Genomic DNA, 21,093 nt, shown 5'->3' on the forward strand with positions numbered 1-21,093 from the left:
TATGTTTTAAATTTTTTTTGTGGATATTATTTTTATTTTACTTCTAAATTCAATTTCTTTTAGAAAAGAGGAATATTCACGCTGACAACAAATTCTATTACCCTTTTTATCACTAATGATGATGAAGATTTAGCATACTTTCAGACTGGTCTGATGGACCTCTCTACAAAAACTGTGACTTGAAAGCTTTTTACGCACAAACACACAAAAAAAAATTTTTCGTGTTTTGATGCTCAAACAATTCTTCTGATGAAATTTTCTAAACACAAACAACATTTCAAAGGAATCGTTCATAATCTTACTTGTCTTACTTACTCATTTTTTGAAATCAGGCATCCAACAAAATTGTCACAGAAGCATCCAAGCCATGCTTCTTTGCCCCAGCTCTTCAAAATAGCTTGATGCATTTCAGCTCCAACTGGTGACAGGTAATTGTCTTCGAGCGGGGTGTAGACTCGAGTTGAAAGTCCATTGACAAGAAAGCCTTTTGTTTGAATTAGCACCTCTTTACAATCCATATATGGTATGGTCAAACTGAGGAGGATATAACGAGACCGTGAATTCCACGTCAACTTCGACACGGTTTCCTCATATATAAACTTTGCCACTTTAAAAAAAGAATAGCTTCCAAACAAAGATAGCCAAGATCTCAACGCTTCTTTGGCAGCTTCACTCACACCAGGTTCTGGATTCTCAAAATTAGAAACAATAAACTGTAAGAAATTAAATTTCACAAACAGAGCTTCAAATAGCAACAGTATTGACTGCTGTTCATAATTCAGTTTACAGTGTTTTGCAAAAAGTACTAGAATTTTGAGTTTATGAAAAGCATAATTTTGAGTTGTAAGTAGTTCACTTGTAATTTCCACCAATTTCCTCAACATAATCAAATCATCTTCAGAACCAACAGACAAAATATCCAACTTAACATAAGACAAAGAGCCATGAAGAAGGCACAGACGTTGTACATCACTTTTATCACTATTTAGCTCATTGATAAGATCATCCTTTTTATTTTTGATTACAGCAAAAGCAATACCTGCCAGCATTGCCATATCAAGTGGATAGCATGATGGATTTGATATAATATCATAAACTTTATCAAAATTGCCCACGTGTATATTGTTCTTTGATTTCTGTAGTTGGCTCATGAGGGCCTAGAAAAGAGAAATCTATTCAAAGAATCAGTCAAAGAAGAAATAGTGACCATGACTACTAAGAAATATAGCAATGTGCGATACGCAATAAATCACAACCGACGAAGCTGATTTTAGGCTGCATGCCAAAATGTAAAAACCTACAAGGATTTCTACAAGGCTCTTCTACTCTATACACACTCAGCAGTGGCAAAGAAGAATTTATTTTATTTCTGGTTTATATAAATTGGGACGTTCTAATGCTCACTGCAGCTAAGTCACAACATAAAAAAAATCATTAGGACCATTTTTCTGACAGGGAGAACCCGTTTTCGACGGATTCGTTGAACTTGATTAAACAATAACTGATTACAGATTGCATAAAATTCAATAATACGGTAGACTGGTATAAATCTTGGGCTAAAATGAAGTCACACCATTTGATTAAACTGGGCCTTTTAAATGCTTACTGCAACTAACTCATTACAAAAATATCATTATGGCCAATTTTATGACAGAGAGGAATGCGTTTTGATTGGGGTGGGAGGATCTCGTAAGGGAAAATTTAAGGGAAATGAGAAATTCCTTGGAAGGTGTAAAGAGGGAGGCCTTGAATAGATTGATATGGAGTAGGAGCGTGCGTGATTGTGTTGGCTTCAGGCGGTTTGGTGCTGCAGTGAGCTGTTAGTAGTAGTAGATTTAACAATAACTGATTAGAGTTTGGATGAAACGAAACAATACAGTAGACTCCTATAAATCTTGGGTTAAACAGAAACCACGTCATTTGGGTAAATCGGGACTTTTAAATACTTACTACAGCAAAGTCATTACAAAAAGATCAACATGGCTATTTTTATGACAGAGAGGATCCCTTTTTTATTCGGGTGGGAGGATGTCATAGGGAAAGATTTAAAGGAAATGGGAACTTCCTGGGATGATGTAAAGAGGGAAGTTTTGAATAGATTGGGATGGAGGAGGAGCGTCTGTACCTGTGTTGCCCTCGGGCAGCTTGGTGTTGCAATTAGTTGTTAGTAGTAGTAGATTTGAATATAACTGATTGGATGAAACGAAACAACACAGTTGACTTCTATTTATCTGGGGGAAAAAAAGTAAAACCATTAGGGTAAACAATTGCCGTAAAAAAAAAAATTTAAAGAAATTAGGCAGACCTAGGTAGATGAAACTGTCGAAAGTTGTCACAGTTTGATACTTCAGCTGATTCCTGAACGTTTCTTTTACCTATCTCTTTTCTATTTTATTTAAAATATTAGCTTACCCATCGTGCATTACTGCAATTTAAAAAGAAAGGAAATTCAAGGAAAATCTCCTTCGGAAAATTCGCAACTGGAGAATTTTCCTCACTTGTAAAATAACGATTGTTATTCTACACAAAAACATTTTATACCTAAACCTTTGCAAGAATGTACTCAACAATTTCTTAAAGTTTCTTGGCGGTCAGATCAACAGTGTAGTAATGCACACACACACAGATTGTCCAAAAAATTGCTGACCCTAGGATATATGATCAAATATGAAAATAGACCATGTTGACCCCTGAAACATTCTTTAACACTTTACCCCCCTCCCGTCCTGTGTGCAGGTATGAATTTGTATAACGACAATATTTCCATTTTTCATTGATCTTTAAATTCAAAAATGCAAGCTACTTGCAGGATAGCCATCATACATTGGAATCAAAAGGTTGAGAACAAAAGTGTTTCAGATTACCTTAAATTGAAAAAGACAAGAAAAGTGCCCAGAAAAGATAAACACAGAAAAAAACAACAAGAGTATAAAAATAAAACGCGCATATAAATAGCTTGCAGAAGCAGAAAAAAACAATATTTTTAGCGCTTCAATGATGAAACTATCGTAGACAAAATTAAACTCAAAATTTTTGAACCTTTTCTTGCCCAGAATTCCTCTTATAATGTCAAAGAAGAAGAAACACCACTCGAAACTCAACAGAGTTTTTTTCCTGGTGAGGGAGGAGGGCCTAACAAAGGGTCGTTGCTGCTAATATGTCATGTTCATTAAATTTACATCACATTATTGTTAGCTCCAGATCCGGCGAAGTTTAGACGATAATATGGAAACAGACAGAGACAGCTCTTTTTATTCCTACTCATGAAAAGAATACCATCTACATAAGCGAGATAGAAAACATCAGCAGAATTAAGAATGCAAGTAGATGGGAGACCAGAAGGAATACATAATAAAAACAGGTTTGAGCATGATGGATACACTATTTTTATTTTTTGCTGCAAACTTTCATTCTTCTTAACAATGCTCAATGGGTATTGCATCAAATTCCTTTCATAAACATGTTAGCAAATTTAAGGTGATGAATCAAGATTTTTTTTCAGGAATATTTTAATTTTCTATTTACCACAATCTCTTAATTATGTATTAATTTAAAAAACTTTTTTCCACAAGAAAAGTTTTTCAAAGAAAAGTAAAGAGCTCCATTGAGCCGAGAATGAGCAAAAATAAAGTCAAATAATCTTTCAAGCGTAAAACTATCTGAAATCGAAGTCAATAAATAAATGAAATTCAAAATGAAAAGATATTACACTAAATAGTTAAATTCAAAATGAGCAAAAATTAACACGAGTAGGGCTGATTATGCCCATATCACTCTTTACTTAGGCAGCACTATTGCGCTGCCTATGATTTGGTTTTTAAGTTGTAGCCTACTTTAATTCATTATCAGCATTTGTTTCTTCATTTCTTCTTTTTAAACTTTTGTTATTTTAATGTTTACATTTTGAGCATTTCTTAATTGTGTAGTCTTTCAGTCTTCAATTTCAAAGGCCAAAAGCTCTTTAAAAAAGACTAATGTTACTGCCCTTACAAAGGTACATGATGAGTAGAGGATATTCTTACACTTGCCCCACAAACACACTTCAGTCTTAACGAGACGAGAAACTCCCAGGCTGAGAAAGGTTCCAAAACGCTATGAGCCTTCCATCTTTAAAGAATCAAGAGAGAGTGCAGCTTACAAAACACAATCAGCACCAAAGTTCATGCATATTTATGATAGGACAACCAGGTACGGGGGAAGAGCTTCACGACACATTCCACCAAAAGATCTCCACTGGTCCTATGACGAATTGAATGTGAAGCGCTAAGATTTCTTGTCCTTTTACTTGTTCCCAGGTCTTTGCCATATCACCAGCATTTCTTTTCCGTTTCTCTAGCAATTCATTTCTGAAGTATAGCTCTGCCCATACCTGCACAAATAAGGGGGTATAACCTTAGAGTTGTCCCACGGGAAGCCTGGGAATAGTAAAAAAAAATATTTATAAATATTAGTTTTTTGTGCTTTGAAAATCTGCACCTCCTTACGAAAGAAAACCTAGGCCGGCCTTACCCATTATTTTAATAAAACATATGATTTGACAGAACTGATTGAAATCTGCTGACTTTACTATAATTTTTTTTGCCAAGTTTAGAATCTTAGAAATCCAGTAAGTGATATGTATAATTGCATTTCCTTCAAATCAGTTAACATAGCCTACAATTTAATAGTTTATTTTAGGAGATAGAAGGTCAAAAAATTTTGGAGGGAGAGAATTGTTTTCACTGGATAGAAATAAAAGTTGTACATAAAATAAAATACACTATTTCATACAGTTTTAAAGAAGTTAAAATGAATTTAAATGAAGATATCAAGCAATCTTGGAAGGCTTAGAAGGCTCGAGCACATTTTTCCTGGGTCAAATGTAAAAATGTTCTTCCATTGTTTAATATAGTTTCAAATCTCTTATTGCCTTACTATATGAATGTCGATTTTTTCTTCCCTTCTATTACCACTCTCTAAGCTATTTGATAAGACAAGGAACTTCATCCTTGACATAAATAGTTCTGTTTGTAATACATTGCTCTATTTGAAGTTACTGTATATTTTTGCATGTGGTGTCTTTCGTTTTTCTTCAATCATTGCCCATTGTTCATGTTCCTGCAGCCCTCAGAACTAGTTCATCTCTTGTTACTGACCATTCTGCACACCATCTTCGCAATTCTGGTAAAATTCGAATTGCATTCAATCCGTTGGTCATATCAGACTTCAATACTCTGACTGCTTCTCATGCTGTCTGGAATACTCAGCCAAATTCAGCAAAAAGTGCCAATTATTTGGTGCCTTCAGAAGAATTGTAAAAATTTGTAAAAACATTTATGATTACTGAACATGTTTTATTTTTATTGTTTTTATTGCATCCATGTGGCTGATGTCCCTGTGCTAAGTTGAAATTGTGTATTCGTTTTTTTTTTTTTTTTTTTTTTTTTTTTTTTTTTTTTTTTTTTTTTTTTTTTTTTTTTTTTTTTTTTTTTTTGTGCAGGGCATTTAACTTCGGCTTAATTTTAGTCAATGGAGAGCAAATTCTCGTCATTTTCTTTGTAGCTTGTGCATTGTTTTTTTGGTTAGTTACTTTTTTTTATTTCTTTTTCCTCCTAATTTTGGTCTTTATTGTCCTTGCATTCCCAGCCATAGAGCCTTGCAGAGGCACATATCACAAAAAAAAGAATTTTCAACAAGGAAAATTTTCCCACGCCCAAAGTCACTTGGTCATGGCTAATGATGGCTTTTAAATTATGGCTAATGACACTTACTGTAAGACTACTGATATCTTGTGAACTCTTTGAAGACATTTCTTCTTTTATTTATTTTTTTTGATCTGAGAAACGTCAAGAGTAATTCCCTTTTAAACCTAGAAAAGGAAAAAAATAATATCGATAAATGAATAAAAATACAATTAACACAAATAAAAATACAGGAACAAAAACAAAATAGAAACAACATTGGTAAAATAGCTTCTTTAAAAATTCTTCTATGATTCCTGATACCACACTAGCTAATCATGAGAGTTTTTATTCTCAGTTCTGTACTGAGAATGGCTGAGCAAAGGTTCGACTGAAATATTTACATTGTAACATATTCTTCTTTCTTTCAATGGCTGTGATTATCTTTTTATTATATTCCTTATATTAAGCAAAAGAAATTACCTTGCTGATAATTATGATCCTAAAGGTATACAGTGAAGGATTTAGTTGCTTAATATTCAACTAGGACAAATTGTTGTCAATAAGATCACTATACTCTAACTAATTAGGCAGTAAACAACTCTTGTCCAAGGAACTTCGAGACTTCAAATTTTAGCGATGTAGTCAAGCTCTAACAAAAACAATAACAATAAAAATAATAACAAAAAAACAATAACAAAAACAATAACTCTAAAACAATAACAAACTGTATTGACTTGTAAATCCTTCATCTCATTCTAGAGATCTTAATATGCTCCATTATATTATTATATTCATAATATATTCTCCCTTACACAGAAATTGCAACCTAGCCTATGAAAATACACAGTCTATCTTCTTTGAGTGAAACGTGGCTTATAAAAAATCCATAAGAATGACAAACTGTTGTCATCTTGTTGGGTGTCTTTTAGACACCCTAATCAATCATCTACCATTTCCCAAGTGGAAAGCAATGCCCTATAGCTTAACTCTTACCAGCATTATATTTCTCATATTTACAGTTATCAACTGATACCCAATATGGATTACCATTGATCATACTGGGAAATTGAAAGAGGAATGAGATGTGAATGAATCATTTCCTGGGATCTATAAGCTTTGTATCCCAATGAAGAAGAATATTAGCAGTTGACAGTATCCCATCATGACTGTACAGGCTACTAACCAAGTTTCTTTCTCATTTTCTTTAGTTGAAGTTCCTTCAAGCTGTTTCAGTTTTTTATTAAAATAAAATTTTACACTCCTGAAATAAACAATTACTGGGCCAACCACAACATTTTGAAAAACTCCTTATATTCAACCCTTATCAATACTCAAATAGACTCTAGGAAGCAGAATTTCAAAAGCACTGTTAATGCATTACAATCTGCTTTTTATACTGATTTGAAGCACATAAAGCCCATCAATTTTGTCAATGATTATTAGCATAAGAAAGCTTGAATTTCTGAAGCCTCAAAAACTGCATTTTTGGGTCCAAATTTTCCAACATACCTTAAGAGGTTTGTTGAAACAAAAAAGAAGAAAAAAAAAGCTAAGAGCTCATATGGCACTTGTGAGGAGGTCAGAAGAGCCAAGAACCAAGAGCTCATATGGTATGAGCTATGAGCTCTGGCAAAATTCTAAGAAGCAATAGATTGTTTTAAAATGAAAATCAGAGGATTAATACAGGTCGGGATTTAAAATAAGAGCTCTGAGTCACGAGGTCCTCCTAAATATCAAAATCCATTAAGATCCGAACACCCACTCGTAAGTTAAAAATACCTCAATTTTTCTGATTTTTTCTCTCCCTTCAGCCCCCCCCCCCAGATGGTCGAATCGGGGAAAACGACTTTATCAAGTCAAGTTGTGCAGCTCCCTGACATGCCTACAAATTTTCATCGTCCTAGCACGTCCAGAAGCACCAAACTCGCCAAAGCACTGTACCCCACCACCTAACTCCCCCAAAGAGAGCGGATCCAGCCTAGTTCCGTCAATCACGTATCTACGACATTTATAAGCGTTTTCCAAGATTTCCCGTTTCCCCTCCAACTCCCTACAATATCAACAGATCTGGTCGAGGTTTGAAATAAGAGCTCTGAGACATGAGTTCCTTCTAAATATCAAATTTCATTAAGATCCGGTCTCCTATTCTTAAGTTAATTAAATGAAAAAAACTAGTTTTTTTAACTGTAAGTAAGGAGCGACATTAAAACTTAAAATGAACAGAAATTATTCAGTATATGAAATGGGTTGTCCGCTCTTCAACGTCTCGCTCTTTACGCTAAAGCTTTTAATTGTTTTAAAAAGTAGAATTGTGGCAAAGAATCAAACTTTAGCGTAAAGAGCGAGACGTTGAAGAGCGAACAAGCCATTTCATATACTGAATAATTTCTGTTCGTTTTAAGTTTTAATGTCGCTCCTTACTTACAGTTAAAAAAACTAGTTTTTTTCATTTAATTTCTGAACGTTTTGAATTAATGCATGTTTGATTTTGGCTCTCCACCATAGGACTTGTCCAATCTTATTGAATTTTTTGTATTGAATCAGATTAACAGATTATTAAAATGAAATTTGCATATTAATTCCTTTTTTGGCTAAATTGCTTTCTCTTAGCTTTGATCAGACGATTTTGAGAAATAAGGGGTGGGGAAGGAGGCCTAGTTGCCCTCCGATTTTTCGGTTACATAAAAAGGCAACTATAACTTTTAGTTTTTAATTAACGTTTCTATTACTGTTTATTACTGTTTTAAAATGTAGAGTTAAGAGAAAAAGTCAAACTTTAGCGTAAAGAGCGGGGTGTTGAGGAGGAAAAGCCCCTTTCATATACGGAGTAATTTCTGTTCGTCTTAAGTTTTACTGTCGCTCCTTACTTGCAGTTTAAAAAACTTGTTTTTTTTATTTAATTATCGAAAAGCGCTTGCATTGCTATACACTAGTTTTTGCGACCATTCAATACTTTTCCTATCTGGTATTTCACCTATTCTGAAAAAAAGACAAGATCTGGCTGAATAGTGTATATTATATTTCCGCTATTGTAAGTTTGTTTCATTTACCCCGGTCTTATAGGAAAAAGAAAATAATTCGGTATTTCGGGGCTTCTGACATTATTACTCCTTTGCGGAAGTTAGGCTCAAAATTGGAAAAGGATTATATTTTTTCTCTGGGCCCCTTCCACTTCTTACTTCGTTTATTTTCCCGTTAGTTTTCACCTGTTTTCGCTTTATAGTTGTGTTATCTCTTAGCAGTTCTTTCGTTAGTTGAGTTATGGTTGTGGTATATATGTTTTATCGCTCGTATAGTTGTGTTATTTTCAAATTATACTCCATAATAGAGAGGCTCCGAACACCCAGCATTGTATATTAAGCTCTGAATTTGACGTTTTTTTCTAACGTGACCAGATTAGTCCTGCGCCCTGCGCCCTTTTCATTGAATTTTTCTTCCCCCATGGCATATTTCTCCAAGGAAAGATCCTCCCGCATAGCCCCCTCCCCTCAACCCTACCCCCAAAACCAAAAAAATCCCCCTGAAAACGTCTGTACACTTCCCAATAACCATTATTATATGTAAACACTGGTCAAAGTTTGTAACTTGCAGCCCCTCCCCCAGGGACTGTGGGGGAGTAAGTCATCCCCAAAGACATAGTTATTATGGTTTTCGACTATGCTGAACAAAATGGCTATCTCAAAAATTTGATCCGTTGACTTTGGGGAAAAAATGAGCGTGGGAGGGGGCCTAGATGCCCTCCAATTTTTTTGTCCACTTAAAAAGGGCACTAGAACTTTTCATTTCCGTTAGAATGAGCCCTCTTGCGACATTCTAGGACCACTTGGTCGATACGATGACCCCTGGGGAAAAAAACAAACAAACAAATAAACACGCACCCGTGATTTGTCTTCTGGCAAAAAATACAAAATTCCACATTTTTGTAGATAGGAGCTTGAAACTTCTACAGTAGGGTTCTCTGATACGCTGAATCTGATGGTGTCATTTTCGTTAAGATCCTACGACTTTTAGGGGGTGTTTCCCCCTATTTTCCTAAATGAGGCAAATTTTCTCAGGCTCGTAGCTTTTGATGGGTAAGACTAAACTTGATGAAACTTATATATTTAAAATCAGCATTAAAATGCGATTCTTTTGATGTAGCTATTGATATCAAAATTCAATTTTTTAGAGTTTTGGTTACTATTGAGCCGGATCGCTCCTTACTACAGTTCGTTACCACGAACTGTTTGAAATGCCTCAATTTTTCTAATTTTTCCAAATTAACCACCCCCAGCTCCCTTAAAGAGAACGAATCCGTTCCAATTATGTCAATCGCGTATTTATAACTTGTGCTTAATCTTCCCACCAAGTTTCATCCCGATCTCTCCACTCTAAGCGTTTTCCAAGATTTCAGATTTACCCCTCCAGCTCCCCCAATGTCACCGGATCAGGTCGGGATTTAAAATGAGAGTTCTAAAGCACAAAATCCTTCTAAAGATCAAATTTCATTAAGATCTGATCACCCGTTCGTAAGTTACAAATACCTCATTTTTTCTAATTTTTCCGAATTACTCCCCTCCCTCAAACTCCACCAAAGACAGCAGATCCAGTCCGATTATTTCCGTCACATATCTTGGACTTGTGCTTATTCTTCCCACCAAGTTTCATCCTGATCTCTCCGCTTTAAGCGTTTTCGTTATGCGCGCGTAAGTCGTTTAAGTCGGTAAGCGTTTAAGCGCGCGTAAGTCGTTATGCGCCATATTAGTTACGCGCCGTGCGCCATATTAGTTACGCGCCATTGTAGTTGTGTCCCTGTGTCCCGGTCGTCATTTATATTCCCTGTGTCTCGGTCGTGATTTGTGTCCCGGTCCCGGTGTCCCAGTCTGTAATTTCTCTTTGAGTGTCCCGGTCGTCATTTGTGTCCAGTTGTCCAAGTCTGTAATATCTCTTTGATTTTCCCGGTCGTCATTTATATTCCCTGTGTCCCGATCGTCATTTGTATCCCAGTGTCCCGGTCTGTATATACATTCGTTTTTGAATTGGTTTATGATGAAATAAATTTTTTTTTTTTTTTTTTTTTTCTTTTTAATTTTTTTTTGTTTTTACCTTTTTTTTAGCTTCTTTAGTTTTTTTTTCTTTTTAGTTTTTTTTGTAGTTTTTACCTTTTTTAGTTTTTTTATTTTTATTTTTTTCAGTTTTCTTTTTCTCCTTTATCAATTTTTTTGTTTTTTTCCTTTTTATTTTTTTTTTGGTTTTTACCTTTTTTTAGCTTTTTTAGTTTTTTTCTTTTTCTTTTTAGTTTTTTTTCTTTTTGCCTTTTTTTTAGTCTTTTTAGTTTTTTCTTTTTTAGTTTTCTTTTGTAGCTTTTACCTTTTTTAGTTTTTTTTCTTCTTTTGTATTAATGCTAAAGCCAAGGTTCGAACCTGGAACCTCTCTGGAACATAACGCTTTACCAACTCAGCTACTTCGGCTTGAATACATGTACCTTTTTTAGTTTTTTTTTATTTTTATTTTTTTTTTAGTTTTCTTTTTCTCCTTTATTTTTGCTAAAGCCAAGGTTCGAACCTGGAACCTCTCGGACCTAGAACCTGGAACATAACGCTTTACCAACTGAGCTACTTCGGCTTGAATACATTCGTTTTTGAATTGGTATATGATGAAATAATTCAGACGTCATATGTGGACAGTGACGTCACTCGACAGACACACAGAATTTTTTTAGTTTTTTTTAGTTTGTTTAGTTTTTTTATTAGTTTTTAGTTTTGTTTTCTTTTTATTTTGCTAAAGCCAAGGTTCGAACCTGGAACCTCTCGGACCTAGAACCTGGAACATAACGCTTTACCAACTGAGCTACTTCGGCTTGAATACATTCGTTTTTGAATTGGTATATGATGAAATAATTCAGACGTCATATGCGGATAGTGACGTCACTCGACAGACACACAGACAACTTCTATATATATAAAAAAAAGTTGTCTGTGTGTGTGTGGGTCTGTCGAGTGACGTCATGTTTGTGTGTCGACTGACGTCATGTTTCCGACTGACGAAATTACAGACCGGGACACCGGCACATAGGGAATATAAATGACGACCGGGACACAGGGAGTATAAATGACGACCAAGACATAAGTAAAAAAAAAACAAAAAAACTTAAAAAAAGGTAAAAACTACAAAAAAAAACTAAAAAGAAAAAAAAAACTAAAAACTAATAAAAAAACTAAAAAAACTAAAAAAGCTAAAAAACTAAAAAAACTAAAAAATAAAAAGAGGAAAAAAGGAAAAAAATGAAAAATAAAGGAGAAAAACTAAACTAAAAAAAAGTAAAAACCAAAAAAAACTAAAAAGAAAAAAAGGAGAAAAATACAAAAATTTATTTAATCATATACCATTTCAAAAACGAATGTATATACAGACCGGGACACCGGGATACAAATGACGACCGGGACACAGGGAATATAAATTACGACCGGAACACACGGACACAACTACAACGGGGACGCCGGGGGCACAGGGGGATATATAAATGACGACGGGGACACAGGGAATGTTCGATTAGCAATCATCATCAACAAAGCTCAAGGGCGGGACACAAGGAATATAAATGACGCCCGGGACCCTCAAAGAGAAATCACAGACTGGGACACCGGGACACAAATGACGACCGGGACACAAGGAATATAAATGACAACCGGGACACAGGGACACAACTACAACGGGGACGCCGGGGGGCACAGGGGGATATATAAATGACGACGGCGACACAGGGAATCGTCGATTAGCAATCACCATCAACAAAGCTCAAGGGCAATCATTAGAATCATGAGGTATAGATCTGAACACGGATTGTTTTCCCATGGACCATTATATGTTGCATGTTCAAGAGTCGGTAAACCTGACAATCTATTTATATGCACAGACAATGGGACAGCAAAGAATGTTGTATATTCGCAAGTTTTACGTAGTTAAAAACATATACATATATATATATATATATATATATATATATATATATATATATATATATATATATATATATATATATATATCTATATTCACAGGTGGGACATAGGGACACAACTACAATGGCGCGTAACTAATATGGCGCGTAACGACTTACGCGCGCGGTGGGGCTTGGGGGGGGGGGGGGGGGGCGCGAAGCGCCCCCACCAACTAGGTGTTGGGGTGACGCGAAGCGCCACCCCAACAGCTAGTATTTATATATATATATATATATATATATATATATATATATATATATATATATATATATATATATATATATATATATATATATACATATATATATACATATAGATACGTCAGTTGACAAACATGACGTCAGTCGACACACAAACATGACGTCAGTAGACAGACACACAGACAAACAACTTATTTTTATATATATAGATTTGAGGGAGTTGACACCTGGCCCTCCCTGCACGACCTGACCTCCCTCCCCCAGAAAAACTTATTAACAGCATTTTATTTCAAAAATTACGGAAACTCACCCCTAGACATCCCTCCATGGCCTGATCCCCTCCTCCCCCACACACAATATTATTAACAATATTTTATTCCAAAAATTATGGGAGCTCACCCATGTCTCTTCATGGCCCAGCCTCCCCCACCCCCTCAAAAAAACTTATCAACAATATTTTATTCCAAAACTTATGAGGGCTGAACCCTGTCCCTCCATGGCCCAAGCCCCCTCCCCTCCAAAAAGTTACCAATGATAAATCATGGGAGCTGAACCCTAGCCCTCCTTCCGTGGCCCAGCCCTCCACCTCCAAATAAAAAAAAATTATTAACAATATTTTATTCCAAAAATCATAGGACCTGACCCTTGGCCCTCCCTGCATGGCCTAACTCCTCACCCTCCAAGAAAACTTATTTCCAATATTTTATTCCAAAAAATCATGGGAGCTGACCCTTGGCCCTCCTTCCATGTCCCCCTCTCCCCCCCCAAAAAAAAATTATAAACAATTCCATGACTGACCTCTCCCCCCCCCAAAAAATCAACTTATTAATAATATTTTATTCCAAAATCATGGTAGTTGGTCCCTGGCCCTCCCTCCATGGCCGATCACCCTCCTCCCCAAAAAACTTATTAATGATATTTTATTCCAATTTATTATAGGTACTGACTCGTGGCCCTCCTTCCAAGGCCTGACCCCTTCCCCACAAAAAATAATTATTAACAGTATTTTATTCTAAAAATTATGGGGACTCACCTGTGGCCCTTCATGCCCCACCCTCCTCCGTAAAAAAAACTTATAAACAATATTTTATTCCAAAACTTATGAGAGCTAACCAGTCCTCCATGGCCCAATCCCCCCAAGAAAAAAGATTATCAATAATACATCAAGGAAACTGACCCCTGGCCCTCCATACATGGCCCAGCTGCTCTCCAAAAGAAAAAAAGAATTATTAACAGTATTTTATTCCAAAAATCACGGGAGACCTCTGGCCCTCTCTCCACCCTTCCCAGCAAAAAACAAACTTATTAACAATATTTAATTCCAAAATTCATGAGACCTGACCCCTGGCCCTCCCCGCATGGCCTGACCCCCCCCCCCAAAAAAAAGAAGAAACTTTTGTTTGTTTTAAGCTTGATTTCCATATCGAAGTTGAGTTTTAGTTTTTTAAGATTCATTTATTCATTTATTTAATTTCTATTTATTTTGAGCTTCATTTATTCTTTAATAATAATTTCTGGTTGTTTTGAGTCATTGTAGGTTTTTATTTCTTCTTCTCTTAAGTTTGATATGGCTCTTAACTTTTTTTGAAAATCTTCTTTTTTAGAATATTTGTTTTTAATTAATAAGAGAAGTAGGTATCATATTTAAGGTTCTGTAAAGGCTTAAAATTCAATTTCCAAGTAAAGTGATTATTACATTTAGACAGCATAAAAAAGGCATCAAGGGGTATGTTCACCTATTTAAACTGCCTCAAATTTACCAAAAATTAAGTGATTAGTTAAAGATGTAAGTAAATCAAGTAAAGTAAACTGAGTAATTTAAAAAAAATTAAGCAAGTCATTGGATTAATACCACTTTTTTACAAACTAAGTTCCCAATGTCAGCCCAGTAGTGCATTGCTACAGCCAGGTTGTATCACTGGGTCCTGTATTATGTTTAACATAATACAGGACCCAGATATACAGGTGCACCAATTAGGAAAAGAGGGCAATTATACCCTCTTAGACTTTGATGAAATCTTGTTATTTCCACTTTATAGCTATTTTCTATTTTACCTATGTGCTATATTAAAGCGGCAAGACTGGCTAATTAGTTGTTTTAATCTGTCACCCTTTTTTAGACAGCTTTGTTTTTTCACAGCTATGAAATAGCATTGTATTCCTAAAACACATAAGAATGGTGTCACATCAAAATACAAAGCCGCCTACACCATAAGAACCACCTTGTCTAAAAATCCTTTAGATGAAACTTACAGTTCCTTGGCTTGAACAACAAGGAAAATCCATTGGTTTGAAAAACAAGGATATTGGCTGTAGCCACAATGAAAGTAGGCTTATCTTTTTTCTGTTTCTCCTTCTCTACAGCTAGGGAAGCACTGAAAAATCACAAAGCTTTAATGACTCATTTAAAGGGAATTGCTAGATATAGTGGCTTTTCATAATTAACTAAACATAAGTCTTAGAAATAATTTTAATTATCATCCCAGCAGTAGCTAGCTGCCAGCCTAAATAAGATCTATGGGTACCTCCTGTTTTAGGTGTATTTACTCAATGTTTTTCAGTTTTTTCTTTATCTTTATTAAAAATCCTTACCCCCCCCCCCCCCCTGCATTTTCGTGAATCGGCACCAATGATTACGAAAATGAGTAATTGAATTAACAACACTTCTTGACTACTAAGGTCCCTGCGGTGGCCTTTTAGAGTGTTGCTACAGCAAGGTTTGATCTTTAGGTCCCTTATTACAAAGCTAGGATCAAACCCACTTTGTCACCACAGAATGGGTCCCATATTACCAATTCCAGAATAAGTATGAGGGTATACAGACTGCATACAGTCCTTTATCCCCTTTGACTTCAAAATGACACTAGCAATCCTTCTTTGTCATCTGGGAAGTGCAATGAGCTGCCTGTCCCCAGCAATTTAAGGCCCAGAGGCCAGCGCTAGCAATATGGCTCTTCCAATTCACTCTTGCTCTCTTCTGTACAGTAGATCTTCATTAATAAACCAGCTCATTTTCCATTGTTTTTTTTTTCATAATTTGGATCACACACTATAGACTGGCCTTTCAGTATTAGGAGGTAGTTGTAAGCTAATGATGGAGTCAAACATTTCCGCAATGAAATGCATGAAAAAGTTTTTTGCAAATTATCTTAATCTTATTAGTTTTTGGTGCAAGTATTATACAATCAAAAAAGATGTGTTGGGGAGTTTCCACTGTTGTTAAACAACACCTACATAGTGGTGATTGATACAATTCCACTGAAATTGGACAAAATTTAGAAAAAGTTATCCTGATTACAGTCTATAGTACAGCACTGTGTCTTCTCTAGAACGAAATGGAGAATTTCAAAAGGGTAGACACTTTATTTGTCCATGGTGTTTCATAATATCACATAGGTTCCCCAGTTTTGATTCTGGTTGGGGGCCCATATTTGCTGCTTCATTTGCTAGGCTATCAGCAGTCACGTTATGAATCAGTCCTTTATGACCAGGAATATGCTGGAAGCAAACAAAAATGCCACATTTAATTAATCTTTGTAGATAATATCTTATTAATTTTAAATCTGAATCAGCAGCCTTGTAATTTATTTATCTTATTAATTGGATTATACAGACTTTGAATCTGTAAGGATTAACACATTCTTTGATGAAAGATTCAGTCTGGCCATAGTTTCAAGTGCTTTATTTATGACTTATTTATTAATATATCAAACAGTAAGCAATAATGCTTGTTACTATAGACACAAAACAAGAAATAAGCTAATTAGCAACAGTAATGAATATTAGAAGAAGATATGTTAGAAAAATAAACTTATATCCAAAACTAAAAACTCATAAACTCAATCAAAAACTCATAACCAAAAGATCAACTTACAACTAAACATAAAAAACTCCCAAATAGAAAGGGGTATCAACTAAAGAGGATTTAGATATCTGCACATTCCCAGCTTCCATCACTTTAACAGGTAGACTATTCTAAGGTGGAACAACCCTACTAGAAAATGACCATTGCCCTATTTCATTATTTGATTTTGGGGGATACAATTTGTAATGGTGTTTGCGGGTTGTGTGATAGTGACTGTATTTAAAAAATGAATCAAGATCAAGGTCATCTTTAATAGTACAGAACACGTTGATAAGGTCACTACGACGCCGTCTGAATTTCAATGACGGGATATCAAGCCTAGAGAGTTGCTCTTTGTAGGGAAGATGCTGAAGTTATGGAGTCATCCTTCACACCCTCCTTTGTACCTGTTCTATACAAAACTCATCCATTACATTTAATGGAAACCAGACGGAAGGGTTATAGTTTAATATGCCCCTTGACATTCCAATTGATTCAATAAAAGCATTTCCTGATAAGTTATCAAAACCGTTATCAAATATTTTTAATACAATTACAAGAAGTGGTTCATTCCCTAAGTGCTGGAAAAAAGGATACATTACACACATACAAAAGAAAGGTATTAGATTCGATTTTTATGGAGTTTGACCAATTACCTTAACACCAGTATTCTCTAAACTGTATGAGAGTTTCGCAGCAGATTGGCATACAAACACGATCCTTGTACTTATTGATGAACAAAATTTAGAAACATGAAAGGTTTTTCAATGATGCATTACCTGGTCAGTCTCCTTGATACTGTATATAAATTACTGGACGAGCCAGATACCTGGCTCAATCTCCTTTTAATTGACCTCCAAAAGACTTTTGATCTAGTTAGTCATAATGTGGTAGTTGAAAAATTACTGGATGAATTTAATGTCCCCCATTTTCAATTCAATATCATTGCATCTTTTCTGTCAAATAGGAGTCAAGTTGTTAAGTATAAAAATGTTTATTCTGATGCACTCCCTATTTCTTGCGGAATTCTGCAGTGTATGCTTTTAGGTCCTTTACTATTTTTGGTAATGATTAACAATCTTGCTAATGAATCAGTCAATTGATGGAAGTTTCTGGATGACATGTCATTGTTCAAAAAATGCAGAAAAAATATTAAGAGCAGTGCAATGGAAATTCTCGAAGATGTTGCAAGTGAAGCAGCCCAGTCAAAAATGAAAGTGAACTCCCATAAATCTTATATTATGACATTTAGTTTTCTTAAATCAAAGCCATCATTTATAATCCCAATACCTAATGAAATAATTGTAACAAGAACTAAACTCATAGGAGCAATTTGAAATGGGATGCCCACATTTGCTCTATTGTTAAACATGCTAGTATATCTCTGCCTCCCCTTAAGCTATTTGCTATTTTTTCGTGCCCAAAAGCACATATCATGCCCTCTACCTTTATATATCTTTTATCCATCCACAGCTTGAATATGTTTGCCTGGTATGGAATTTCAGTCTGATAGACTAGAAATTATCCAGAAGAGGGCCCTGAGAATTATTTACAGTCAGGGCAAAGCGCCTAATATTCTCCTTCTCAAGAAATTCCACCTCCCTACCTTGGCAGCCCAACTTGTTACTCTTTGTACCAATTTCCAAAATAATATGCATTGTAACCCATGCTTTAAATGTAAACTCCCAGCCCATTCTTGCCCTCCAAAGCCCCATTTACCTCAATCAAAAGCACAAAAAAATTCAGTTTTAAATCCTATTAATGCAAGAACAGAGCACTACAGAAAGAGCTTTGTGCCAGCATTTGTTGAAATCATAAATAAATGAAATTTGTAATGCATCATGTTAATGTGTCATTTATATTGTTAATGTGTTAATTTTGTTATTTCATTTTTAACCAACAGGCCAGATGGATTCATTGGTCTATACTTTTTTATAATGTACTTACGTTTTTCTATATGTGCCCATTTTTTTTCATTTTATTGATTGTACTCACTGTGTTTGACAGGCCATTGCTGTAGGCAGTGTTTTAATATTTCACTTATGTACTTATGTAGGCTAGCTGACTGAAGGCAACAAGTTTGGTAGTTTTATGTTGTGAGAGTTTCGTAGATAATAAAGTACTTCTATTCTATTCCTATATTCTTTTTTATTCTTGTTACTTATGTTACTGACTTTTTACTTATGTACTTATGTTTGTCTACTTATATACTCATTTTTATTCATTGCACTCATTTTTGTTAGACAAGCCAGTTGGGCTCATTGCTGTAGGCTATGTTTATATTTTGTACTTATGTGCTTTGGTTTTTTTTATATACAATGTAGGCTAGTTGATAGAAAGAAACAAGTTCGGCAGTTTTTATGTTGTGAGAGTTTGCTTGTTAATAAAGTACTATTCTATTCTATACTCAAGAAGTGGGCAAACAAGAGACTTGTAAAGCAAAAGGAAATTTTGATGATTTACTTTTCTGAAACTTCTCTTCAAAGACTATAGACAGTAGTTCACATTTTTCACAATTGCTGAAATATGCTTATCAAATTTTAGTTGGCTATCAACATGGAAACCAAGGTCTTGCACCATTTCTTCAGAAGGGACATTTGTACCAGACAAAATATATGTGCAATTGGGAGGTATCCTACAACCATAATGTAAAGCAACACACTTAGACAGATTTATAAACATGGAATTGGACTCACACCACTGAGTCAGGGAATCCAGGTCCTCTTGCATAAGATTTATAAAATCTGATTTGGAACCCTTTTTGTGAAGGGGTTTTACTAAGGCGTTCTTCCAGCCAGAGGGAAACAGCCCATGTGCAAGAGACAGAATTGAAATAACTCTGCTGACAGAATTAAAGTGCTGGATGGAAGAGTTGCTGATAGATTCAAGGAAACACAAGGAAAGCACACACCTGCTCCTGCTCTTGATCCTTTTACTGAACCATCCATGAAGGCTAGAATATGTTCAGGAAAGTGTGAGGATATCTTATCAGCAAAGAGTTGATAAACATACTGATCTGAATAATAATACTTGTCTTTAGAAAGTAACTGAAGATGACATTCAGGAGCCACCACTTCCCATGGTGGAAATTTTGGAAAAGGGTAACTACCTACATGTTCACTTTTCCAATTTTGGTAATCTTTTAAATAATGGCTAAGAAAGATAGTAGGTGTTGGGGCTTAACAGGATTTCCATAAGTGGAAGGAAAAAGTGTATGAATTTTCCCATATGTTTGTATTTTTGTGAAATAGTGGTTTCTCTGCATAGTAGCCCTGTCTTTCAGAGCAGGTAGTTCAGAAAGCTCTTTGAGCTTAACCACTGAATGTTTGTAGGAAATTGAAATACCATATTCCAATTTAGATCAAATATATGTTTTGTAAAAGTCAATAATCAACTTTGGTGAAGTTCCTGATTTAGATCCTACAAGTTGTTTTAGGATGGTTAGCTGTTTTCTCCATGTTTTGACTGGCTTCTAAGTTTTAGTTCAGAAATATACAATGTAAATAAAAGAGGGCTTATGACAGCTCCTTGTGGGGGACCATCTTCAACTTGTTTTCTAGCAGACAGTATTTCATTAATCTGTACTTGAAAAAAACAATCACACAATAAATCCCTTATAATTGAGATCACCAGAGGTGGAAAATTGTTATTATACATAATCTCTTGTAACTTTTTGTGTTTTACATTTCCATATGCATCTGTTCAATCAAACAGTACAGCAATACTGGGTTCACTCTCCTGTAAAGCATCTGTCATGTCTGTTTCTATTCTGGTTATGTTGTCCATTGCACTATGACTCTTTCTAAAAACCTGTCTGAGATTGGGGTATTATTTGATTCACCTCTGCAAACCATTCTAATCTCCTTAAAATCATTTACTCAAATATTTTATCCATTGTGGGGAGAACTGATATTGGTCTGCAAGATACAGGAGTGGTTTTTCAGGTTTGAGTAAATAAATATAACTTTACTGGTAGTAGGAAATTTTGCATCACTCTATGCATTATTACATGCTTCCTGGAGTTGAGCTTGAAAGATGTCAGGTGTTCCAATCAACCACTTGATGTGTATCTCATCATATCCTGGAGTTGAAATTAAGTTGCATCTTTTTGCAATTCCCTTTGCTATGTTTGTAAATTTCTCTAACTCAGATAACAAAAAAGGCAACATTAACAACTTCTTATGGAAGGCTATGGAAGGGAGGACACATACAGGTGGATTTGGCAAAACAGTGTCTAGATGTTTCTTCATGAATTTATTTGCAACAATTTCAGCTTTTAAAGAATCAGAAGTTACTAGTTGACCCTGGTGTTTTATTGCATACTTGCAATCAAGTGTCATTCTCTTCCCATTCATCTTGCTTACATATTGGTGAATCTTAGATACTATAGTGTGATGATCTATGTTAGT

The 21,093-nt window shown here is 35.2% G+C and overlaps 1 protein-coding gene across 5 annotated transcripts in view; it reads right to left on the reverse strand.

Moving 5' to 3' along the window:
* LOC136029548 (uncharacterized) overlaps positions 1 to 21,093 on the reverse strand; it is a 78,748-nt gene that overhangs the window by 55,904 nt on the left and 1,751 nt on the right. The window contains exons 2-4 of one of the 5 annotated variants that reach the window (XM_065708018.1): positions 15,094 to 15,215; positions 5,751 to 5,848; positions 316 to 1,157 (exon numbers count right to left, since the gene is read on the reverse strand). In XM_065708018.1, coding sequence (XP_065564090.1) covers positions 316 to 1,157; positions 5,751 to 5,789 — 881 coding nt within the window. In that variant the 5' untranslated portion in view covers positions 5,790 to 5,848; positions 15,094 to 15,215. The other 4 variants (XM_065708019.1, XM_065708020.1, XM_065708021.1 and 1 more) reach the window with 4 other exon arrangements.

This window comes from Artemia franciscana, chromosome 7, assembly GCF_032884065.1.
Source record: "Artemia franciscana chromosome 7, ASM3288406v1, whole genome shotgun sequence".
NCBI lineage: Eukaryota > Metazoa > Arthropoda > Branchiopoda > Anostraca > Artemiidae > Artemia > Artemia franciscana.